At 38.0% G+C, this 27282-nt stretch overlaps 1 protein-coding gene across 1 annotated transcript in view; it reads left to right on the top strand.

Moving 5' to 3' along the window:
* The window catches only part of LOC142046537 (uncharacterized), a 143157-nt gene that overhangs the window by 8320 nt on the left and 107555 nt on the right, over positions 1-27282 (top strand). Inside the window, exons 2-4 of the mRNA XM_075063506.1 lie at positions 11510-11606; positions 11905-12012; positions 13517-13662. Of these exons, the coding sequence (XP_074919607.1) occupies positions 11510-11606; positions 11905-12012; positions 13517-13662 (351 nt within the window). The remainder of the gene's footprint in view (positions 1-11509; positions 11607-11904; positions 12013-13516; positions 13663-27282) is intronic.

Genomic DNA, 27282 nt, shown 5'->3' with positions numbered 1-27282 from the left:
TGATTGCTTTTTAACAAAATAATTTCATGCATATTTTTCCACTTTTGCCAAAAGCACGGAGAACAGTGTTTTTAAAATATGCATTTGTTTGCAACCTGGACCTTCAAAACTTAAATTGGTCTTTAAGGGGAAAAAAATAAACTCAGAAAATTATCAGTTTGCTACTAGCACGCTGCAACTTCAAACTTCAAAATTTGGTGGGAAAGAGAGTAAAAGATGGAAAACTACAGGATATCATACTGATTCTTTTATTATACACCTATGTTTTACATAGCAGACAGTGAGGATGTAGTTCTAAAACATGATGAATAAGTTGATTATGAAATACTAATACTCTTAGCAGAAACAAATACAGTATCACAAATATATAAGGTGACATTTCTAATTCCCCTAGAGCTATGGTCCCCAAATGCGGGGCACCTATGGGGTGTGAATGAATGTTTGAGGGGTACACAGCAGGGCTTATCAGCCTCCATTGGGGGAGAGGAGGGAGTACCACCCAGCCCTACTCTGGAGGAGGGGCACAGACAGATTCCATTACTGGAAAGTGGGGATGTGACAGGAAAAGTCTGAGTGCCACTTCTCGAGAGAGTTTCTGCTAAATTACTTCAGTTATGTAGTTTTATATAACATATTCAGCAGTCAAAGTACTGCATTAGAGCTACCAGGTCTGGTAATATGTTCTGAATTGCTTGCAATTTGTATACACACAGACTGAAATAGTTCTTCCTATTCACAGGATGGCTCAATCCTACTTCCTGTGGTAGTAGTTTTAATGGTCCTGTTCTCATAATGTACCAAACCAGATATTACACACACACACACACACACACGGCGAACCCTGTTCCTACTTCTGCTGATGCAAAATAGTGGACGCAGCCTACTGCACATCTCTAAACTTTGTCAGCCGTATACATTTACACAGCAGAGGAATCGACTGGCTACACATCTGTTTGTGGAGAACATAGCCACTTTCCCTTCTGTGTTCCATTGCGGTGACCCATGGAGCTAACTTCCAGGAGACCCAGCATAGCAGTGGATTTCTTCCTGTTTGGATTCTCCACTGCTTTGCACATCAATGAAGAATAATTGAGCACCTTTGCTGCTTTTGGCACTACTGTTTGTTGAGTTCACCATGAGCCCTAATGTGGTAGGTGTACTTACCTAGAGAGATAGCATAAATATGATAAATGAAAGACCTGATGAAAAGCCAAAAAAGCTATTGTCCTCAAGAAATTACATGTTTACACTTTAGCATACATGGAACTTTCTATGAACAGTTTGTGGGAACCTGTCTATGTATAACTTACACATTTTCTTTGATACTATAACCTCTATGTATAACATTAACTCTGATTTGTAGTCCATCAGCCATGGACTGACAAGGACCCTGGTCATGTTTCATAGACCCTCTCTGGAATAAGCTACAGAACAAACAAAAGAAATCATTAATATTTAATGACTGTACTCTGGCAAGATAATAGATATGCTAAGGAGAGTGCCTGAGCAGAGGCAGTAGTTGGAAGAGAGTAAAATCTCCAAAATGGGAACAAGAATCCAGCTGTTAGGAATTACGTTTACAAACAAAGGTGCTGAGAGCTTGAAAACACACAACAGGGCATGCTTTCTGAGCAAGGGCAAACATTTTGACAGTCACACCTGCTGAAGCTTTAGAAACCTGTAGGAGTCAGAGAGGGGACCCCATGATCTGGAGAAGAAGCTTGAACTGGAGGAATTATGTCCTGGAGAGGGGATCCGTAACCTTGAAAAGTCACTGACAAATACAAGAGCAAGAGTGGTGAGGAAACTGAAGTAGGGAATGATAAACAGATGTTTCTTATTTTCCATAGATCTTTTTACATCTTGCGATGTATAAAGTAAAGAGTTGTTAGTTTCAAAATCCTCCTGCAAAGTCTGTGTCTTATTTGTTACAACTAGCATATGTTCCTGGAAGATTAAAGTAACAAGGGTGGAACTCTGAGAAGGTTGTGGTTAAGCAACTGGGTTCTTTTTGGGATCCAAACACAGCGGCCTGTTGAGTGTCTATCATGGGCGGAAGCTTCATCAGCTTTTCTATACCCTGGCAGTAATTGTATTGTTTTTGTTTTGTTTTTGTTTTGTTTTTCAGGCTGGGCAGAGTCCTCCCTGCCCTCTCTCTCTCTTGAAAATCCTTCTTATGTGTGGCAGCGGTCATGCCCAAGACAAAGAGCAGACTCTCACTCTTGGATGTGTAAACAGGGGGATATTTATTAGGATTAGAGAGGTTAGATTCTCTCTGTATTTGGCACTGGTGCAACCATTACTGGAATACTGTGCCCAGTTCTTATGCTCACGTTTCAAGAAGAAGGGTGATAAATTGGAAAGGGTTCAGAGAAGAACCATGAGAATAATTAAAAGATTGGAAACCAATAGCGATAGACTCAATGAGCTCTATCTTTTTAGCTTAACCAAGAGAAGCTTAAAGGATGACTTGTTCACAGTCTATATGTACCTACACGGTGAACAAAACAGACAATGAGCTCTTTGGACTCTGAGACAAAGGCAGAACAAGATCTAATGGATGGAAGTTGGAGCTAGACAAATTCAGGCAGGATATAAGGATATACATTTTTAATAGTGAGGGTTATTACATATTGGAACAACTTCTAAGGGGTTGTGGTGGAATCTCCATAACTGGAAATTTTTAATCAAGAATAGATGTTTTCTTTTCTAAGAAATATGCTCTAGTTTAAACAGGAATCAATTCAGGAAAGTCCTACGGCCTGTGTTATAAGAGAAGGCAATATACGTAATCATAATGGTTCCTTCTGGCCTCATAATCGATAAGTCTTATACAAGGCTTTTGTTTCTGTGTCAGGTACTCATACTGTGAAGTTTCATATCCACCATGCTTTCCATCCAAAAAATATACCTTTTGGGTCCCTGTGTAGAAAAATGATTTCGGAGGCTGGCTACCATGCCACTTCATTCTTCGACGGCAAATTGGCAGCTGGTCCTTCCCTCTGAGAGGGACTGAAAGATCTGCCGATGACTTGCCCCAAAGAAATCCAAGTGGAAAGGGTATCCTGTAGTTAGTCACCTCTTCAAAGGTAATTTCCTGAGAAGATCAGATCTGGAATTTCTGAACAGGGTTCTGACTGCAATGCCTTATTGGCAGGCAACAACATGTACCATTTGCTCTTTGCTGTCGATCAGATACATATTTTTCTTTGGAAATTAAGAATGTTGGTTTAAGTTCAGAAGGATAGTTCAGTTTGTTCTCATAAAGGATAGTAAGGTAGGTAGGTGTGTATTCATGTGTGTGTGTGTATGTTTTAAGTCACGTCTAAGATATGTCTCACATGGCTTTGAAATGTGGAAAAGAAACTTTGTAAAGCATTGTCCTGGAGAGCTGCATCTGATCATTTACATGTGCTGTTGATTTACAGTTTAGATCCCAAGCTTCACTGATTTGCACTATCAGAGGCAGCAAGTAGTTACATTTAAATGTGCCTATTACTTTAGTACACAGGTGTCATAAGTAGATAGGTAAGGTAAGGGTTAAGTTTCTTTTACCTGGAAAGGGTAACCAAATACCTGACCAGAGGACCAATCAGAGAACTGGATTGTTTAAAGTCAGGGGCGGGAATTTGTATACTCGGGGTCTTTGTTGTTTTCTCGGCTATGGGTAAACAAGTTTTCTTCTAACTCCATCTTATCTCAAATATTCTACCAAAAGTCTGTGAGTACAAAGGGAAACAAAGTAATTCGGCTATGAGGAGCTTTGTGTTGTATTTACAGATGTGGATTGCTGGGTCTTTGTTGCTTCCTCGGCTGTGAGGGACAAGTTTTCTTCTAGCTCCATCTTATCTCAAATATTCTACCAAAAGTCTGTGAGTACAAAGGGAAACAAAGTAATTCGGCTATGAGGAGCTTTGTGTTGTATTTACAGATGTGGATTGCTGGGTCTTTGTTGCTTCCTCGGCTGTGAGGGACAAGCTATCTTGCTAATTCCAATCTTCTTCTCATTCTACTAAAAGGCAGTGAGTACAAAACGGAAACAAAGTAAAATCGGCTATGATATGCTTTGCTTTGTACTTACTGTGTGTGATTGCTGGTCTATTTAAATTGGCTATTTTTTAAATCAGACTGGGTTGTTCATATTTTCTTAAGTAGGAGCCTGTATTAATTTTTATGCAAGTTATTATTCTGTATTTTCTCTTTTTCTATATAAAGCTTTCTTTTTCAAAACTTGTGGAAGTTCTTTTTCTAGTAAGGCAGAGAAATTGAAACCTCTGTATCAGGTATCTGTCTCCCTCACGGGAAGGCAGGAACGGGGAAAGGCAAAGCCAAGCTGTTGGTATTTTGCATCTCAATTGTCCTGAGGGAAAAGAACGCTTATCTCTTGGGAAGCAGAGAAACAGGTTATCTGGAGGTCCCCCCAGGGGAGGGTTGGGGACACCAGAGAGAGGAAAGGGGGGTCAGGCCCTATCAATTCCTGACCTGGTGGCAGCCTATCAGATCTAAGCTGGAGATTAAGCTTAGAGGACTTCATGCTAGTACCTTATATTTTAATTCTAAGGTTCAAATCGAGGAATATTACCACGACAACAGGCTACTAAAGATCATTATGGTAACAATACATTACAGCAAGATGCATAGTTTCAGGCTTGGTACCACTTTACAAAATAGCTTGCCTAAAATAAAAATGATTCTGTTTTGTAGTTTAAATGAATGAATTATGTTCACAAGAGACAAATTAGGTTTAGCAGTATAATATATTTTGTAACATGTATTGGACAAATTCTTATTTAGAGAATGCAAATTCCTTTGCAACTGATAACTTTAATTAATAATAATATTAATATTTAAATATGTTAATTCAGTTAAATAACAGATAGGTTGTATCCATTCTTTCCCCTCATTCCCTTAGAAAATATTAAATAATTTGTAAATTTGCTAGGGTACCAGAGATAAAACACTGTATCCATACATTGTTCTAAGTTTAAATATCCCATAGGACCATCGTTATTTGGACTGTAATTGTAACTTTGGAGTATTGGAACATTTGTGTAAAGTATTCAAATCGATTACATTATCCTTTAAAGTAAATGCTCACACACATAGTAGTATATGAGACATAAGAACTCTAGATACCATGTAATAGTAAAAAAAGAATCATGCAAGCAAATGAACTGGGTAATCCTTTGAGATTCAGTGATTTCCTTTCTATGTCCTATTTGTGCATATTCCGATAAGATTATGCATTGTTTTGGTCACAGGTAGTGCTGTTGGTGTCTTTCTAATGCTCCTCATAGGAGAAACAGTTTACATATAGTATTTTAATTAAAACATTCTAATGTATTTTAAAAAGAAAGTGGTATGTGATTTGAACTCTCCTGATTATAAGAGAAATGTGAGCATAATTTTGGGCTGCTCTATTTTCATAATTTTCTCAGAGAACATTTGTCTTGAATGAATAAAAAAGTCTTATTATCATGGGCTCTCATTCAGACTTGTACTGTGCTGACTTCATAAATTATACATATATTGTAGCATAGATGCATGAAAATTACACCTGGAATAAAATAGAGCTGCCTGCAACTTTCAACTTCTGTTTTTAAATATAAGTACCACTTTTTAGACTTGAGTTAAAGTGGTATCTGAAATGTACAATAAAGGTTGCCAGTCTGGATATTATTTTTTCTAAATTAAATCAGCTAAAGTATTTTAAAAAATAGAGAAGGAACAAAGTCAGCAAAGTTCGTTTTCTCTCTCTTGCGCACATGCTCTCTCTCTCATTTTATATCTACTGTTAAAAAATATATATCGTTAAACCCCCAAATAATTGTCTTTTATCTTAGCACCTGCTACACCCTGATGTTTAGAGGCCAAAGTTATTTATTCCAGAGAGAGAACTCAGCAGTAGACTGACATCCTGGGATTTCATCATACAGTGGCCTCACTGACATTTTGTAATGAAACCTATGTGTTTCTGTGTTGTGTAGCATAATTAACAAACTAACATATGTGCAGTATGCACTTTATATGGATTTGCTTTTATGATGACTATGCTTACCCATGGGTTGGAGAAGACTGGGATGGTTCTGGTGGAATTTGAGCCTAAATGTAGTGTTACATGTACAACACTCAACCTCAGTTAGCATAGAAATGATTGCAGAACATCTTCATCAGGTGGGGAAGGCTGAAGGGAGCAAGGTTTGGATAACTCATTCCATTTTCATTTTTTATCTATATCCTTTACAGCTGACTTCAGTGTTTAAAATACCAGCTCTCTTCACAAACTAAAAAAGATACCTATAGAAATATGACAAATAAAAGTGAAACCATTACATAAAATAATTTTACTCGTTTTAGAAAATTCACTTTGGTTGCATTGCACATACTTTATATTTGACTGCATCCAAAAAATACAAGCTACCTTAGCACATTCTGGTTACATCTTTTAGTTATTTCAAGTGTTATACATTTTTACTTTCTTTTTTTCTGTGTACCACTTTTCAGCAAAGTCTAATTTCCCTAGCCCATTGGCATAGGCTGCTAGTCTGTAACAGAACTCAGTCTCGTAAATGTCACACATAATGAATAAAGGAAAATCACAAAAGAAAAAGTTGGCCACAGACACTCCTATGGGTCCCAGTCTCACAGGCTCTGCATGTTCTTCCAATTCATCAACCAAACCTCAGATAAACAGACAAGCTGCCACCTCTTCTGTTGCTGTTCAATGACATTGGGACATCATGTATCAAAAGAAAAACTTTTGAAGAACAACATATTGTCAGCATCTGCTGGCTACCTGATATAACCAATCACACTATTGAACAATAATATTGAACTGTGAAGGCAAGCCCCACTTTCACCTTTCTTTTTTTTCACTAGCAGACTACATGGAAATAATAGAAAAGGGTTCAAACTACTAAATTCAGATCTTCATCTGGGTTTCTTTCACCCCAAAATTCAAGAGTATTTGGATCTGGACCAGTTCAAGATCATTCCAGAAATCTATATAACTCTCAGTATTTCTCACTCTACTTTAATGAAGTTGTTTGTTATAGGACTTGTGTAAAAGCAGTGTGTTATTTTGAGGATTTTAGTCCCTGTGCTCTGGCAGTGCAACTCCTTTAGGCAGTTTTCATGACACATGTCACACAAACATGAATGAAGCAGTTGGTATATCCTAAAAACCTCTAAAAAGCTCCTTCAGCATCATGTAGGAAATCTAATAATGCTCATAGTCTGATAGGATAAAGTCAAAAGAGCGTGGATGGCCTTGAGGTTAAGGCATTGGACTTGGACACAGGAGATCTGGGTTAATATTCCAACTGTGTCATTGCTCTTCCTATGTGACCTTAAGCAAGTCACTTAGCCCTCAATTCAGCAAAATCCTTAAGCACATATTTCATATAAGTACCTAGATAGCTAAAGTTAGGGTGACCAGATGTCCTGTTTTTAAAGGACAGTCCCATTTTGGGGGACTTTTTTTTATATAGGTGCCTATTATCCCCCCACCCCGTCCCATTTTTTCACAGTTGCTATCTGGTAACCCTAGCTAACGTTAGATCAAGACCAAATGTTTATTCACCAGACGAGAGATTTGTTTCTATATTACCTTTATTAAAGAGAAGTGTGTGTCATTTTCTATAGCCTTGAATTGTGAAATACATCAGGTAATATATTGTTTCTTCTGCCCACTCAGTATTGGTGGTGCAGACTGCATAGTTAGTGAAATCATTAGCATGACTTATTCATATAATATTTCATAAATATTATGTCATTTTCATGAACTCCATTATGAATTTCAGTCCAATTTAGGATGGAAGACACCTGCTATAAACATGTAATTTAAAGGTCTTGTAGGTTTTATAGTATCTGAGTGGTCATGATCAAGAGGTTGAGGCGAGGAATGGAAAAGAACATTGCCAGTGTTTCACTCCTTCTCCATTTTTCCCTGCCCCCTTAGAATTCCTGAGAATGGGAAAGTTGCTGTAGCCTGAAAGAGACTGTGAATGGGTAAATCCTTACTCCATCCTCAACACAACATGCAGACTTGAGTTAATCGCTGAAATTACTCCTCTTCCTGGGGTTTGGCTTTATCTGAAACTCAGAGCCAATACTTTTGAGTATAAATTTCTTCTCTGATCTTGATTGGCCCTAGAGTTGTCCTCATAACTCTTTAGTTTCCTCGCCCTAGAGCGCCACTCCCAACTCCTTTATATTCAGAATTGCTTTTGCCACAGGGAGTCAATAGGATATTAGCAGCTTTATGAAGGGTTCTAAGACCTGCCAAGAGGTTGGATTAACAAAAAAGCACTTACAAACAAAGAGAAAAACCTGTCTTCTGCTGCAAGAAGTAGCACGGCACAAAATTGTGATGAGGAAAGTAATGACTAGGTCATGTTGTACCAAATAGGAAATCCACAATGGCTGCAGTGCTGTCTAGTGGTTAGATCATGGAACTTCAATCAGTTGACCTGGAGTCTATTCAGATTCTGTCACTAGCTCACTTATATGACCTTGGTCAAGTGCTTTATCTTTTCAGTACTTGAGTTTCTCCAGCTTTAAAAGGCAAATTATACTGCCTACTTATTTTTAGGAGATACTTTGAAATCCTCTATCATTACATTATTTTTTTTAAATCACAGATATTCACTTTTAGACTGATATTGAAATATAATATAGTCTCAAGCAATGCTTTCAGCACATTTCTGAAAACAACAGACCTCTGAGTTGTCACTGGTTATTTTCTTAGTTATTATAATTCCATTTCTGATATTATAATGGTGCTCTAATGCATTTTGGTAGACAACATAACAGCTCTGGAGTCATTCTGATGCCAGTGGTCATGTGTGTGTATGTAGTGTTACAGTGTGAATCTTTTGGTACAATGGCATGTTTGTTTGGTTCCTGTTGCTTGAAACCTATTTTATTTTATGCTAAAATAAATTTAAAGCAAATTAAACACAAACTACTACACTAATTTAGGGTTATGACATGAAATCTCACAAACAAGACAATTCTAAATTAAAATTAGTATGATGAATATTTTTTTAAATGTCAGTTTTGAGGTGGATGCTGGGCATGCCAAATACAAAATGAAAGGAATATATCAGCATACACATAACTTTACTTTACTTTATTTCATCTGTTGCCTACTGTAGATCCTTAACTTCCACTTGTCACTTCTGTGCGCCTTGATAACCTGTAGAAAACCATTCAGTATTATAAAAAGGATTTCTTTGTATCTGTTGGCAGACTGCAGGCTTTATCAGGGTCTTAGCTGTAGTGACAATTACAAAGATCCGTTGTGCCTAGGTTTTGTAACATACAGGATATGAATCTCTATCATAAACTCCAGCTGATGGGGAGCAGTTGCAGAAGCAGCCAAAGCAAGCACTCCTGTACTAAGGGATGTGTGTAAAATGGGGCCCAGCTGGGACCAACCTATGCCCAGACACACACTGAACCATGGAGTACCTGCTGTTTAAAGATAGACAAAATGTTCAGCAGTGTATATTATGACACCTCTTGAGAGTTGAATTGTTGTCTAGAAGTGAAATCAGATGACTTTTAGTCAGGACTACTGAGTTTGGTTCATACTTTCATCACTTACTCAATCTGTGTCCTTGGACAAGTCAATTAATCCATTATGCCCCAGGTTAACAATCTGTAACTTACTATACTTTCCTCAGAGGGGCAAAATGTTAATATTTGTAAAGTGTGTTGAGTTGCTTGTGTAAGAGATGCTACATAATAATCCAGTCCAAAACCCCACTGTCATGGCATTAACCCCCACTCTGAACTTTAGCGTCCAAAGATGGGGTACCAGCATGAATTCCTCTAAGCTTGATTACCAGCTTAGAACCTGTAGCGCTGCCACCAACCAGGAATTCCAGTTGCTGATACCTCTGTATCCCCAAAACCTGCGGGAACCCAAGACCCAGCCCTCTGGATCTTAACCAAGGAAAGTAAACCCTTCCTCCACCAGTTGCCTTCAGCTTCCCTCCACTGGGTTACCCTGAAGATCACTGGATCAAATCTTGATCACAAACAGAGAGAAATTCACCTCCCCGCCCTTCTTTTTCCCTTCCCAGACTCTTCTGAGAGAGAACAGTAAGTTCCAGACCGAGAGATTATCCTTTTCTCTCTCCTTCCTCCTTTTTCCACCCTTCCCTGGGTGAATCAGACCCGTCCCCTGTCTCACACCAATTCAAAAACAATCGGTTCTTTAACAGAAACTTTTAAATAAAGAGAGAACAGTATTATCTTTGCAAATTTAATGAATAGGGTACGGGTCTTTCCTATGCATGGGATCCTCCAGACTAGATAACAAGTAAATTAAAATTCCCTTTCAGCAAAAACAAATTTTGAACTCTTCCAGCATGCCATTAAACCTCCTTCGCCAACTGCCATTTCACAATAAAGAAACAAATAGCCTACTGGCCTGATCTACCTACTCATTATCTGAATTTACGAGCCTATATCGGCGAGATGGGAGAGAAACCTGGTTGCACGTCTGGTCACTCTCAGAACCCAGAGAGAACAACCACCAAATTCTAACAGCACACACAGAAACTTCCCTCCCTCAAAATTTGAAAGTATCCTGTCCCCTGATTGGTTCTCTGATCAGGTGACAGCCAGTCTCACTGAACTTGTTAACCCTTTACAGTCAAAAGAGATATAAAGTACTTCTGATCTATTAACTTCTACTATCTGTTTATGACACCCACTAACTATGGAATGATTATCATTGGCTTCTTTCGGCTCTGGATCAGACCTTAATTGGAAAAAGTTCTATTATGGCTGCTAGATGCAACACTTCAGTATAGTCATTATTATGCCTTTGTGGGTTTATTTCTCCATTTGTATCATTTTAACACAGTTTTGTGTTTAAAAAATTATTTTTTAATGCTACAATTTAAGATGTAGCCTATGTTACAGTAAATTAAACTTTCTGGTGAATCATTCTGTATATATTCTCTTTCTCCCTCTTTCATTAATTTGAAAAAGAATTGTCATGTATTATGATTTGTTTACATGGGTGACATGCAGATAAAAATCATGATGAACTGCTTTCTTCGACGCATTTGAATGTTGAAACCAATTAAACATTTTTCTCATCTGTTGACTGCTTTGAATAAATGTGATCTCTGCAAATTAACTTACACATTAGAATGTATTCATCACAGAACTGTTTTTTTTTCTTTTTGAGATATTCCCACACTTCCTGATAAAGCATTTTCAAAACCTTAAAACAGGCTTAATTTCCCCAAAAGATTTAGCAAGGTACTCATTTCTTGCATCTAAATCTGTCTGTCTTGTGCATTAAAGTGTGATTAGACTTGTATTCTCTGTGGGAAACACTGCCTGTTAAGGCTAAGGGATAAGAAATGCTGGGGGAGTTATAAGGTCCATTAAGATGGCGTTCACCTGGGTCTTTGTTATCACAGATCCTGATGTTCACACTGTGTAGTGGAGATCGCTGATCCATACCCATATATTTATATTTCAGGATTTGAAGGCGCTTCCTGTGAAATTGACAGCAATGAGTGTATCTCCCATCCATGCCAGAACCAGGGTCAGTGTGTAGATGAGGTTAACAGTTACAGGTGAGGATAACTGTTCACACTACAAAGCCATCAGTTATAATACAGGGCCAAGTTATTCAATTTGCCATTCTTTTGGTATTTTGTATGTGTATTGTTGTTCTAATATTTTAATTATCTGGTTTGTCATTTTATAAACAGTTTGTATAAACATTATACTGTCTCCAAATTATAACTAAGTTATTTTTCTGATAGTGATCCAAACATCATATTGAAAAAATCATATTTTTCATCATTGTTTATTTTATATTTACATTAAAGTGAAACTTTCTGTGCATTCAGTGGACATCTTATTTGCCAGGTGCTCCTGCAGACCTGGATTTTCTGGGACACGATGTGAAGTGGACATTAATGAATGTTTATCGAGACCCTGCAAAAACAATGGAACCTGTATTGATCTTATAAACAGGTTAGTAACTGGAGCTACGTGAAAAGATTCACAAACTTTCTTATGAGTAAACTCTACCTGTTAGCTTTGCTGGTATTTACTGTGCATGTTGTTTGCAAACATCTGGGGAAGTATAGTTTTGTTCACAGGGATGTTTGCAGGAATCAAAGAAGTCATGGCTATTCACAAGAATAGTTACAGTACAACTATAGCAGGCACTTCAATAAGCTCTTTATAAATTGCACAAGAAATTTCTTGTACAGTTGCAAATAAGAAGCCATCTTGTAAAAATCATGACCGGTTTGCGCTGAGACACAGCATTGATATGGGACATATAAGTATCTACATAAAAAGAAAGATAATTCTGAGCACAGAAAAAACTCTGAGTTTAATTAAATCTATGACATCTGATAAGGGAACAGAAAACAACACCATGTCACTTAGTTGGCCAGCTGAACAGTACTGGGACCAAATCACAGACAGTGAATACTCACAGCAGCCAATTCCCCCAAAATTAATACCCTAAGGTTTGTTCACACAAACTACTTCATGGAATGAAGGTGTATATGGAACAGATTGGTAAAAATCACAAGCTGTGTGTAGATAATTTTCAAACAGATATGAGCTAAACAAATGTATTTATCAAATACATTATTGATAGTTATTAATTTGGTTAGCTCATTTAATTAGTAACATTTAGGCAAGCTTTTACTTGGCCTTGTATTGGTGTCTGGAATCTTCCCTTTCCCTTTCACTCTTTTTGCAACATTAGGGCCTATTACAGGGAATGGGTATAGGGACTGAAATTTCTATATTTGGGTTTGTGAAGAAATCTTTCATGTATGTCATATTGTCAGGGAGCTTAGCTGGTGGTGATAAAGTTTGAGTGGCTATTCTTCTCCTGGAACGTACAACAAGGATCCTGTGGTAAGAGGATGTAAGCATAACCCATTAAATCAACCTTTTGCAACTTCTGGGCCATGGGGGAGAAGAAGAAATTGGCTTTGGTGCAGCTTGTCCTTTTTCCTTTTCTTCTTCTTTATTTGTATTTAGTGTAGAGTAAAATTACAAATACAAGTCAGTCAGCTACAATGATTTTATGTTGAGCTACAGTTACAGTGATATCACTATATTCTCTGCCTTCACACAATGAACTTTTCTGGTATAAACCTTCAATAAAAAATAACATTTAAATGAGAAAGAAGAAACAAACTTTCTGTATGTGGTGTTTGGATCCAAGACACTGCACAATTAAAAGACACACAACAAAATAACCCCAACCATTATGTTGTTCTTCTTAGCTTCAACTACATTTATTGCATACAATTTCCCCACTAATTTAAAGACTTTAAATTGTTCTGTTTACTTCAGAGATATGGAAATGAGAGAAGTCTGTTATTTATTTTACATGGTTGGTGAGGAGGGATCACAACTCAACCCCTAACATCTGGAAAAGTTCACAATGTTTTAACAGATCATATTGTTTTTTTGTATTGATTTCTTTCATTTTTCTTCTTTCCCCAAGGTTCCTCTGTAATTGTGCACCTTGGTACTATGGGCCTCTCTGTGAGTTGGATGTAAATGAGTGTGAAACTTTGCCTTGTCTGCATGGAGGCAGCTGCTCCAACAAGCCTGGAGGCTACCAATGTGCCTGTCCTCCTGGATTCACAGGTATAGTCCCTTCCCTGAATATCAATAGCTGCCACATGGAAACATGTTACCTGCTGTGTTCTGCATTTTAAAATTATTGCATAAGCAATGGCCTCAACTATGTCAAAGAGGAGTGCAGAAAATTACCTGAGTATTGGAGGAGAAATCAATGTTAATTCAAATGGGCCTCTGATCCAAGTCTTACTAAGTACCTCAAGTCTTTATTTACATTATTTTGATTTATGGGTTCTTTAACAGTCCAGATATTTAGCTGAAACACATTAGAAAGAAGGTTATATAGTGCAAAAGAAAATCAATATTTTGTGAATTCAGCCAAGAGAAATCATTCGTAGATACAGGGTAAGTTTTTGTAGGTAGATTCAGATACTGTTTTATTTAAAAAGTGTCAATTTTATCAGAGTTTGATTTTTTTTTCAGTAGTAAATCCTGATTTATTTTCTATTATCAAGATTTATGTTGAAATGCTACAAAGTGAATTTCTCCTTTAGATCTACAATGTCAAAGTAGACTTTGACTTCCCTGACCCCTATAGCTGACATTACTACCTCAGTTATTGATCTTGGATTGATATTTGGAATTTATACAGAAGTAATGATCAATTATTTAACAAGTAGAGTTGTAATAAAATATGTCTAAAATCATTGTGGTATTCACATGTTCCACATGTAGCACCARAAATGCCATGGATGCTTACTATTTTGATATCATTTAACATGGGGAGAAGGGATAGCTCAGTGGTTTGAGCATTGGCCTGCTAAACCCAGGGTTGTGAGCTCAATCTCTGAGGGGGCCATTTGGAGATTGGTCCTGCTTTGAGCAGGAGGTTGGACTTAGATGATCTCTTGAGGTCTCTTCCAACCCTAATGATCTATGGAGAAATGTGTATGTTTGTGTGTTTTAAATTACTCCATTTTTTGCATATGTTTCACATTATGAGTAGGGTTCTTCCCCACCCAAGCTAAGATGGATACCACATAACTGAGCTGATGGAGAGTTACCCTTCCCCAGTACCAAGGACAAGTACAATTTGTGTTAGGGGTGGTTTTGATATTTAAAAAAAAACTGAAATATTTCAGTTTTCCATATTTCAGCTGTCAAAATTTTCCACATAAAATGTTTGATTAAAAAAAAAAAGATTTACATCAGAGTTTTCTCCTAGATGAAACCCATTTCCTGAGATATCAGGAAGATATAGAATATTGACTTGAGTGAAAGTATCTGAGAACAAAAATGACTTTTTGACCTGACAAATGCTGCCTTTTTATTTTCATCTTTAATATGTATGTGTAATTAGTAATTGAGCAATTCCTGAATAGTAGAGTTACTGAGCTGTTTTAAAGCACAAGCATATTCTGAAAACTGGTGTTTGCAGTTATTGTAAACACATTGGTTTTTTGTGCATTTGAGTCAAAATAATACTGGAGGTTGGATATTTAGAGTACCATACTGGTCATTTTAATTACCTATTTATTTTTATATATATAAATTAAACAAACTATTTCCTAAAATACTGAATTATATATCATATTATCTGTGTGTGATATAGACTTATATAGCTTCCAGTATACATAGTATTGACAGGATGATCTGGGTGTTGAAGTGCAATATTGGGATATTACAGTAATTTTTGTTCTTCACAGAGGTTACTACACTTTATATAAAATCAAGTTTTCACAGTGGCTAAAATGTGATGAGCTTTCTGTATAGAATTCTCTCAGGCTGTTAATGAATCTGTCTTCTATCATATTCTCAATTTGCCCTTAATAGTTTTAGAAGAGAAGGCATCTAAAAACAACATCGTTGCCTTTGGAGACTAAAGTCTAAAAACGAACATCTCTGGCCCAGGTCCAAGAGCGACAGCTTCATAATCTGTATCATTCAATGTATCATTTTACGTTATTCCTGCAAACTCAGCGGGGAATAGAAATTTCCCTCAGGAGAAAACCAGGCCAAAGGCCATATCTTTATTGCCTGCACTATATAATGCTCAATAATAACTATAGACAAAATTGGAAATAGAGCAGTCTAATTTCTAAATATATAGTATCACACATTCTTCCTTCAGCTGAGCACAAGCCTGGAGAATCTCAGGTTTATACACACACTTACTTCTATTCATATTACTTGCATTTATTTCATGCAGAAAGTAAATATTTACATTTCAGCATTTTAATCATGTTGTCCTTCCTAATGGATACATTTACGTTGCTTCCCAGTGAAAACTTTAATTTCTAATAGGAGTTGATGTTGTTACTGACTTCTACTTTATATTGCTTGTGACACTTTATGGGAAACACTTCACCAATTGCATACAAAATGTTCCCATTCATTAGTTTCAAGAAACTGATATTACAAGAAAGACATTTATTATAAGGCAATGAGCAGAGGGAAAAGCACATTTTTCCACCATGCAGTAGGCTAATGTTCAGAATTGGAATCAATTTATTGACAGTTCGAGATCTTTAAAACTTCAATTTTTAGAAATAATGATATCAATATGATGATGCATGCCTACTTTCTCTATTTTTATTGGTTTTATATCACCTAATTCATAAAAAAGGAAAACATATTGTTTGTGAGAGCACCAACCTTCACAATTTTGGATAATGAAAAAGACACTTTAAAAAGTCAACAGTCAGCATTTTAAAGGCCCTGAATCTATAACAATACAAATAGGAAATATAGTTAGCTGATTAAAAAGCAAATACATTTCCATTAGCCTCTTCAGAGACGGATAATATAAATATAAATGTATTTTGGAAAGGTCTGAGCATATTAAAAGTGCCTACATTGTAAGTGTAAAATACTATCAAATAAGATAGTATTGTTCTTTGAGTGATATTCTGTACCATATTCCATAGTGAGTGATCACATATCTAGTGGGTATGAATTGGGTGAAGATATCTCTCTACCCTCCATGGCATGTATTGGAGCAACATACCTCTCTAGTTAGTTAGTTGGCAGTGTGAGGTAGGTTTATTCTTTTACTGGGGCTGTCTGGGACTGCCATTCAACAGTGGGACTGGTTTTACATGATAGATCACAAGTCACTGCCCATTTTGCAAGTCTGTCATGCCTCTCAACAATGGCCACATGAGGTGTCAATTTGCCTTGGTGAGGGACACATTCTGACGTGCAAGATCTGCTGATCTGTCTCAAAATGGACTCATCATTCAAGGAAGACTTACTTGAGGGCCTTCCTTTTAGAGCAGTCCATGTTTCTGGACTTGTACCCCAGGATCCAGTCCTCAAGGTCTTTGGAAGACCAGAGATATCTTCAAAAGTGGTCCAAAGTGCCCCCGCCCCCAAGTCTGCCTCAGACCTAAGAAAACACTGGGGCCAGTTGGGCACCACGTGGAAGATCTGAGGAGAGAAGATGAATAGAATTCCTTTCCAAGGCTTGGTCACAAAGCTTCATGAGACTATGAAGCTGTCGAATATCAAAAGTGCTTCAAAGAGGAACAAAAGTTACCAGGGCAATGACTAGCAAAGGTGACCTAGACATGCCGCAAGTCTTGCCTTGCACCATTTCAACCATTAAGATCAGCTTAGCACCCACCAGTACCAACACCAGCTTCACCTCATGAAGTGGTGAAAACAGAGTAAACAGGAATGCAGGCTCAGCCTGCCTCAGTGGCCTGAGGGTTATTGTCTTCCCCTCTCAGACCCAAGGAAGCCACCAGGGAAATACTAGCACCATCTCAAATGCCATCATGCATGACTGCTGGCTCCAGTGTCACCCACAGAAAGATCTCAGTACCCCGAGGACTGAAACCTTTAATTCCATCAACACCTGGGAGGGGTTCCCCACACCTGGAGGAGTGCTACCTGACATCCTCAGACTCAGAGGAAAGCCTGGATATACCTGCAGCCAGATCCAAGGATTCAGCAGTATAACCACCCACCCCTGTGGAGGGAAGGGGAACTCAGGCTCAAATAATTCTGATGGTGACCCATATAGGTACTGTGACTACTGGTACCAGCCCCTGTGGCCTCTGGCACCATAGGACTTTAACCTCTGGAATCTGCAGGTTCCATGGATTCTTCAGTTTGCCATGTATTCAGCCTCCCTGGTGTACTCAAGGCACCGAGAATCAGAAAACTGCAGTACTGGAAGAGACCTCGAGAGGTCTTCTAGTCCAGTCCCCTGCATTCAAGACAGGACTAAGATTTATCTAGACCAGGAGTAGGCAACCTTTCAGAAGTGGTGTGCCGAGTCTTCATTTATTCACTCTAATTTAAGGTTTTGCGTGCCATACATTTTAACATTTTAGAAGGTCTTTTTCCTCTAAATCTATAATATATAACTACACTATTGTTGTATGTAAAGTAAATGAGTTTTTAAAAAATGTTTAAGAAGCTTCTTTTAAAATTAAATTAAAATGCAGAGCCTCTCTGACCAGTGGACAGGACCTGGGCAGTGTGAGTGCTGCTTAAAATCAGCTTGCATGCCACCTTCGGCACACGTGCCATAGGTTGCCTACCCCTGATCTATACCATCCCTGACAGCTGTTTGTCTAACCTGCTCTTAAAAATCTTCAATATTGAAGATTCCACAATGTCCCTACACAATCTATTCCAGTATGTAACCACCCTGACAGCAAGTTTTCCTAATATCCAACCTAAACCACCTTTGCTTCAGTTTAAGTCCATCGCTTCTTATCCTAGCCCCAGAGGTTAAGGAGAATATTTTTCTCTCTCCTCCTTATAACAACCTTTTATGTACTGGAAAACTGTTATCATGTCTCCCACCCCCTTCTCTTCTACAGACTAAACAAACACAAATTTTTTTTCAATCTTCTGTCAGAAGTCATGTTTTCAAGACCATTACTCATTTTTGTTGCTCTTCTCTGGACTCTCTCCAATTTGTCCACATCTTCCTGAAATGTGGTGCCCAGAACTGAACACAATACTCTAGCGAGGTCTAATCAGTGTGGAATAGAGTAGAAGAATTACTTCCTGTGTTTTGCTTACAACACTCCTGCTAATACATCTCAGAATGATGTTTTCTTTATTTGCAGTAGTGTTACACTGTTGACTCATATTTAGCTTGTGATTCACTGTAATCCCTAGACCCCTACCTGCAGTATCCCTTCCTAGGCAGTCATTTCCAATTTTGCATATGCCCAACTAATTATTCCTTACAAATTGGAGTACTTTGCATTTGTCCTTATTGAATCTCATCCCACTGAGTTCAGACCATTTCTCAAGTTTGTCCAGATCATTTTGAATTTTAATCCTACCCTCCAAAGCACTTGCAACTCCTGCCAGCTTGGTATCATCTGCAAACTTTACAAGTGTAATATTCTCCATGCCATTATCTAAATCATTGATGAAGATATTGAACAGAACCAGACCGTGAACTGACCTCTGCAGGATCCAACTCAATATGGCCTTCCAGCTTGACTGTGATTCACTGATAACTACTATCTGGGAATTATTTTCCAACTAGTTATGCACCTACTTTATGGTAGCTTCATCTAGGTTGTATTTATAAGAGGGTCACGTGAAACAGTATCAAAAGCCTTACTGAAGTCAAGATATACCACATCTGCCACTTCCCCCTTATCCACAAGGCTTATTACACTGTCATATTGGTTTGACATGATTTGTTCTTGACAAATCTATGCTGACTGTTACTTATCACCTTATCCTCTAGCTGTTTGCAAATTGATTGCTTAATAATTTGTTCCATTCTCTTTCAGGGTACTGAAGTTAAGATAAGTAGTCTGTAATTTCTCGAGTTGTCCTTATTTTCATATATAATGGCACTGTAGTTACCCTTTTCCATTCCTCTGGAATCTCTCCCATCTTCAGTGATTTTTCAAAGATAATCACTAGTGGCTCAGATATCTTTTCAGTCAGCTCCTTGAGTATTCCAGGATGTAGTTCATCAGTGCCTGGTGACTTGAATACATCATTCTTTAAGTGGGTGCAGAAGATACTGATAAATAGCAGGAAAGAACTGACAAAGGCCACTTACCTGTAAAAATGGATGAAATTCTCCAATGTGGGCAGCAGGTGACACATTTCCCTGAGTTGGGAAAGCATCCAGGATATTCTGGGGTACCTGTACCAATAAAACAGGCAAGCTCTCCTAAAGCTTCCTCTGGAAGCACCTAGCAGCCATATTGGCCACACATTCACTGATTGACCTCTCGTCTGTCTTTTTCCATCCAATGGTGAAGAGGTTCCTGAATGCATCTCTAGACTCTTTCCTCTAGTTAAGGATCCTGCCCCAGCTTGGAGCCTCAGTGTGGTCCTCTCCATGTTCATGGAAGCCCCATTTGATCCTCTGGCAATAAGTCAATTTCCTATTTCTTCATGAAAGTTTCCTTTCTCCTGGTGATTACATCAGCCAGATGTGTGGGAGAGATACAAGTCACTGGATGTGGAAGTGGTGAAGGAACTGAAGGTAGTGGGGAGGCTTCACCCTTTATACCCTCACAGAACACATAAGAGAACAAAGGTCATACAGCACCACTACAGGTCCTGCTAACTAGAAAATTCCCCAGCACATGTGTACTGGCTGTGGAATATGGGTATGGACTACCCATTTTGAAGAACATCTGTTACTGCACAGGTAATTAAACTTCTTTTTTATGCTCACTTTGTACAGATTATATGACTGCAAGAAGTGGAATGTATGGAAAACAAAGCAGAAGATCTTCATCCAATATAAATCAGTATTTGTGCCATAAGTAGAAACAGTTTTTAATTATATAAATAAAATAAATGTTGTCAAGGTAGTATTCCCACTCTGAACCTTAGCGTCCAAAAGATGGGGTACCTGCATGAACCCCTCTAAGCTTAATTACTAGCTTAGAAATGATAGAGCTGCCACCACCCAAAAATATAGTGTTTTGGGACACTTTCTGGCCCCCAAACCCTTCCCTGGGGACCCCAAGACCCAAACCCCTTGGATTTTAACACAAGGAAAATAAACCCTTTCCCCCACCGTTCCCTCTCCCAGGCTTCCCCTCCCTGGGTTACCCTGGAGAGACTATACAGATTCAAACTCCGTGAATCTAAAACAAAGAGGAAATTCACCTTCCCCCTCCTCTTTTCCCCCCACCACTCCCAGACTCTCCCTGAGAGAGAGACAGTGATCCTAACACAGAGAGAAATTAACCTCTCTCTCCCCTTCTCTCCTTTCTCCTCACCAATTCCCTGGTAAGTCCAGACCCCCTCACACAAGAATAAAACAAACAAACAAACAAACAATCAAGGTCTTAAAAAGGAAAAGCTTTTAATTAAAGAAAGAAAAAAGTAAAATTCTCTCTGTAAAATCAAGATGGAAAATGTTACAGGGTCTTTCAGCTTATAGACACTAGAGAGAATCCTCCTTCCAGCACAAATACAAGTTGCAGCAAACAGAGATACAATCCTTCCAGCAAAATACACATTTGCAAATAAAGAAAACAAACATAAATCTAATCCACTTTCTATATATTACTTACTATTTGAATAGAAGAGACTTTTTCAGAAGATTGGAGAGTCAGTATACATGTCTGGTCCCTTCCAGACCCCAGAGAGAACAAAGAAAAACCCAAAAAGCACAAACAAAGGCTTCCCTCCACCGAGATTTGAAAGTATCTTGTCTCCTGATTGGTCCTTTGGTCAGATGTTCCAGGTTTACTGAGCTAGTTAACGCTTTACAGGTAAAAGAGACATTAACCCTTAACTATATGTTTATGACAAATGTACATTGGTGTTGCATGAAGATATTCTAAAGGACAAGTGGAACACCATTTAGCAATATAGCTACTGTTCCTGAAGGCAAAGACAAAGAAAGCAGCCTGGCAAAGCTACTAGTGAACTGAATATTTTAATTAAAAATAGACATATTCCTTGCTACCTGTATTAATGTTTGAGCATTGTTTAGTTTGATGTTGATTACCTGTGAAAAGTAATAAAATACTTTTTGAAATGATTATCTAGCTTAACTGCACACAAATATCCCCGACATCTATAGTTAAAGATTAAGCCTCCACCATCTAGTCACAGTGAGGTGCCATCCTTCATATTAACCAGCTTCCTCCTGTTGTGCTTCGATAGTAAAAGAATAATCCTTATCTGTGTATTTCCATACTTTTCAAGTTTAAGACAGACACATCATGTTTTCAAATATGAATTATAGTTTGTTTTTCTTATCAGTCACATCATAATGATTTCACAGTGGCTAAGTGTTAACACTTTCCTCAAGTTTATTACAAGTCATTTTTTTTCAGAAGAGAAACTGTTTTATAACAATGAGATGTACTTTAGAAAAAGCATGAGTGTTTATACAATATCCTTCATAAGTAGTAGAAGGAGATAAAGGATTATGAAGAAACCAAAATGGCAGTTCTTTACTAACATGGATCAAAGTCTTTCAGCCCTCGTCCTGTAGCAATTTCAGTGTTAGGAATAGTGTCACAGTGAGTTGATTTATTTTCTTTTTATGTTGATCTTTGCTATGTTTCTGTAGCACTCATGATTCTGAGCTCTTTAGCACTGATTTTCAGCACATATCATGCTTCACATTAACTAAGCAATGCTCAATATTGGAAGCTAAGAGTTATTTCCACAGGATAAAACATTAACACTAAACCAAATCCACTGATAAATTATATTACCTCCAGATCTTGGGTATCTTTTGGTGAACTTGGCCATCCCTGTGCAAACTACATTTCCAATATGCTTTTATAAATTTAATTCCAAGTCTTTTCAGTAAAATGAAGATCTTCCTGGGATGATTAGAAAAAGGCATAGATGAGAAAGGGGTGAATATATGTTCTTAAACATCAAGTCACGTGGTGGTGGTGGTGGTATTTAAAAAAAAACACACCAAAATTTTGGTTTAGAGAAAAAAGACCAAAAAAACTAAATTATTCGTAACTGTTTCTTGTTGTATAAGTTCAGGGATATAACTCCATGCTTCACAAAAATGTTCTCTTTCATGCCCTGGGGGACACCAGGACATAGTTAAGAAAGCTCAAAGTTATTAAAAATTAATAATTTATTCTACATTGAAAATTAACAAAAGAAGGTAACCAAAATGTATATTACTTCAGTTACAATGACTGTGTTGAATCTCTGCAGTGGAGAATGTCTCACAGAGATCATGCATTCTGTAAGAGTGAGCCCTTCTTCCTGTAGACACTCTTCTGTAGGCAAATTGAAACAGAAGTTAATTAAACCCAAAAGTAATCGGTTTACTATCCTGCCTAATTATCACAGATAATGAAGACAGATGATTGATGTCAGAGGCAAGTTTCTTTAAAGATAATTGATTAGGTAAGTGACTGTCATAAACAGATGGTTAAGGGTTAATGTCTCTTTTACCTGTAAAGGGTTAAGAAGCTCAGTGAACCTGGCTGACACTTGACCAGAGGACCAATAGGGGGACAAGATACTTTCAAATCTTGGTGGAGGGAAGTCTTTGTTTGTGCTTTGTGTTTTGTTCATTGTTCGCTCTCGGGACTGAGAGGGACAAGACATATACCCAGGCTTCCCAATCTTTCTGAATTAGCTTCATGTTCAAAATTGTAAGTAAGCCAGGAGCAAGGCAGATCAGTCATGTGTATTTTCTACCTTGAATGTGTCTTTTTGCTGGAAGGAATTACTCTCTGTTGCGTGAACTTTGTAATCTCAACTGGATGAGGAGGGTACCTCCTAATCTATATCAATCCTGAGTCCCTGTATAAGTCATTTTCGCCATCCTGACTTTACAGATGATAATTTACTTTTTCTTTCTTAATGTAAAAGGCTTTCTTATGTAAAACTTTGATTGATTTTCCTTGTTTAGAATCCAGGGAAAAGTCGAAACCATCAGGAGTTGGTGGGGATAAGGAGAGGGGATCGTTAATAGCGCTCCTTTGGATTTAAGATCAAGGAGGTGTGATCTGTGTAGCCTCTCAAGGCAATACCTGTGGAGTGTGGACGAGTTTGGGGTGAGTAAAAGGTGGGGGATGGGTTAATTTTCCTCTTGTTTTATAGACCCAAGGGTTTGCTGGTGCAGTGATCCAACCTGTTAAGCTAGGATTAAGCTTAAGAAGGTCCAGCCAGGTCCCCAAAATTTTTATCGTCTAAAGTTAAAGTGGGAGAAATAAACCTGACTATGTGTATCTAAGAAAAGGTTATCAGCTGTATATAAATACGAAAACGGGTTAAATGATCCTTGCAAGTGTACAGAAATTTTGGTAACTCAATGGAGACATCTAGTTAAAAATAGTAACTCTCGCTCTTTGTAGGTTAGATGGAGCTTAATAGCAACCAATAGAGCTCTCATTTTAGGAATCACTCCGTTTAGCTCTACCACCCGGTATGGCTAATACTACTGTTCAGTCCACTTTATCTCGACCTCACGAATCATACACCGACGAGCATTCGCAGCTCTCTCCTTTGGGGATTCAATTATTTAAGACAAAAAATTTCTTTCAGGACTCTGAATTCTTGGCTTGCCACTCTCCTTTTGGAAGGCAGGATACCACATTGAAGGCTAGGGGAAGAGAAGAACTCAAAAATAGTACATCTGTTGAAAGGCGATGACTATCGGCCTGAATGCTAGCTTGTTGCTTTGGCCTGTGAACTGCAATTGCGCATGTCTCTTCTGAGGCAGCTATGGGCCAGCCTCAAAAGTGACCCTCACTGCAAGCCATTCATGCGTATGCTTGATAGCAAGGAGAGGACAGCCAAGCTGCTAGTGAGCAACTAGTGCACCAGACAGACTCCAAACTGAGCCCCTCGAAGTACCGTAAAGTGTTTCGCCAGAATCTTCTTATACTAAGGAGATGGCTCTATTGTCAGAAGTCTTTTATTCTTGCTCTGATATTCTCTTCATAGCTGTTCATTTACCAAATGGTTAGCGGCAGAGCACTTGCCGATGTAGTTGAGAAGGTGGCTGTGCCTGCATTGCTAACAAACATGAGATAGTGCTTGGTCGGTTTCGAATGAGCTAATCCAAAAAATTAAAACTGCTAATAATAATATTAAATACTTCCTTCTATTACTTCTTTCCTGTAAGCAACCCTGTTACTGTCATTTAGTGATCACAAATGGGAAGAGACTTGCTCCACACACATGCAACAAACAGAATGGTAAGCTGGTAGCTCGAAAAACAATATATCTTTTTTTTCTTTTAAGAAGAGGGAACCATACAATTGAAAAGATTAGAGAACCCCACAATCTAATCGTAAATAGCTAGATAAGTCTGTGCGTCTGACACGACTGTTCTCCCTGCTGCTATCTCGCTTACTCCCTTTTGGATCATGATACAAAGTTTCTTAGATAGCAATTATAAAGATTTCAGCTAATCGGCCTTCAGAAATGTTTACTGCCTCTTATTACAATATAACATGAGTGCTTAGACCAAATCTCTGCTCTATTAGATCTAAGTTTACAGAAATAATGCCTGTTCTGACAGTCAACAGGAGCCTGGAGCATAAGGATAGCTAGCTGATTTTATCTATGCATACATCTAGGTACAAGATGCTAAGGAAATCATATTAAAAGCAGCTAAACAGAATCGTGGGTGAATACCCACTTCGTCGAATGCATGTAGTAAAAATTTCCAGGGGCAGGTATATATATATGCAAGCAAGACGCAGGCAAGAGATAATGATATATACCTGCCCCTGGAAATTTCTACTGCATGCGTCTGACGAAGTGGGTATTCACCCACAAAAGCTCATGCTCCAATACGTTTGTTAGTCTATAAGGTGGCACAGGACTCTTTGCTGCTTTTCCAGATCCAGACTAACAGGGCTACCCCTCTGACAATAGTAGGTGACAATCATGTACCACATAATATAATTTCCCTTTATATAGCACATTTTATCCGTGAGTATATAAATGTGCTCTGCATGTGCCATGGAAGATCATCCAGGGGACGACTGTATTCTTGTTGCTTGTGGCTCACTGTTTGTCACAATGTAAAGCAAGAATGTGGATATGTGTCTACACCATCAGATAGTAACCTCAATCCTTTGGAAGTTCATTCCTGGTATATACCTTCCCTCCTTTTCTAGCCCAAGCACTCTTTTGTGGTCAGTGGTACAGGCTTCAGACTGGTAGCTGTATAAAAAGAGTGGTTCATTTTCTGCTTTCAGGTGCCACATCTTTAGGAGATGCTAAGGTAGATCACGATCAGGCAATTATTGCTTTTATAGCAGTGGACTCCCCATGAAGGACTCCCCTTACTATTTGGGATATATGTCCTATTCTTGCCTGGAGCTTTTCTTTAGACTTTCAGAACTTTCATTCCTCTAGCCTCTTCCTTCTATTTATAAAAGGTAAAATTAGGACTTACATAATATCATATAAATGGAATAAAATACATTGCAATTGAATTATTATTTTATTAATAATTCACTAACCATTTTACATCAGTTCTGACAGATTCACCTTAATAAATGTTTACAGGAAAGCAATTCCTGCCTTTGTTTGTTAAATCATTGTACCATGAACTTTTATACTCACTGCCCTTTCAATCATGATTACTTTTTAAGAGTCTGGGTGATCTTTGCAAATACAGTTTATATGACTGGGTTTGATTTGCTTGTAATTTAATTGATAGGTTCTGGCCTCTGCTAATTCGTCTTATCAAAACAGTTTAAACTAGCCACAAAATCCCTTGTTTTTGTTTGGTTTGGTTTTGGTTTTCTCCATTACATGGCTGTGTATCCATATATTTGGATTGAAGCCTAAATCTCAGGTTTTGCTGATTTGTTTAAATTGTTAGAGAAATCATCTGAGATCTCAGAGAGAGGGAAAGAGAGAGGATAGTACTGGGCCACCTAAAAGGATTCCAACATTTTTAACTTATCCTCTTTGTTCAAAAAGGTAAAATTTTAGGAGGCAAGCAAATTACTTTGAAAATAGTCCAATAAAAACCTGATGCTGCAGTGGGAGAAACTTATGTTCAGGAACTTCAGAATATGGTAGCCATCGTAGAACATTTTGAGGGTTCTTGAATATTAAGAATTCACAGCTTATCAGCATGAAATTAATTAGGTGATTCTGTGATTCTGAAATGTTGGTAAAATTAACAGGATCAAATTTACACTTTCCACTTATGGTAGTTTGTTCCGTATAGAGTAAAAACCTTTTAAAGATGTATGTAATATGTTCAAAAGTGTCATTTAGTTCTAGATGCTTCTGTTTTGACTGCCCAATTTGAGACAGTAGGAGTCTGAGTTTCAGAGGTGCTGAATAGCTAGTTTCTTTTAAAGTCAGTGGCACCCAAAATGGATGGACACTTTTGGATACTTAATTTTTACTTTACTTCTGCTTCTTTGTTTTTTTAATTTTATTTCTTTATCTCCTGCACATACTGATTAGAAAGAGAGCAGAAATTGCCTTTTTTATGCACCAGGGATCACACTGAACAAAGCTCCAGAGGTACCCTTCCAAGTGCCATTCACAAACCAACCTCTGCCCACCTAAGACACCAAAAGGTCATGCAATATGTGAGTGATCAAAATATGACTGTGTACTCTGCTGAGCTTCTCATGCTTGGCTCTACCTTAGTTGGGCTCAAATGCTCCTCTGAACTATGTTATGCTCCTTAGGCTTGTGTCCATCTTGACGGGAAAACAAAAAGTTCTTTCCCAAGCACCATCCTCTCAGAGTGTCAAA

This window comes from Chelonoidis abingdonii, chromosome 3, assembly GCF_003597395.2.
Source record: "Chelonoidis abingdonii isolate Lonesome George chromosome 3, CheloAbing_2.0, whole genome shotgun sequence".
Taxonomy (NCBI): Eukaryota; Metazoa; Chordata; order Testudines; family Testudinidae; genus Chelonoidis; species Chelonoidis abingdonii.
Note: the sequence above shows the minus strand (reverse complement) of the source record. Positions and strands in the feature narration are given on the sequence as shown.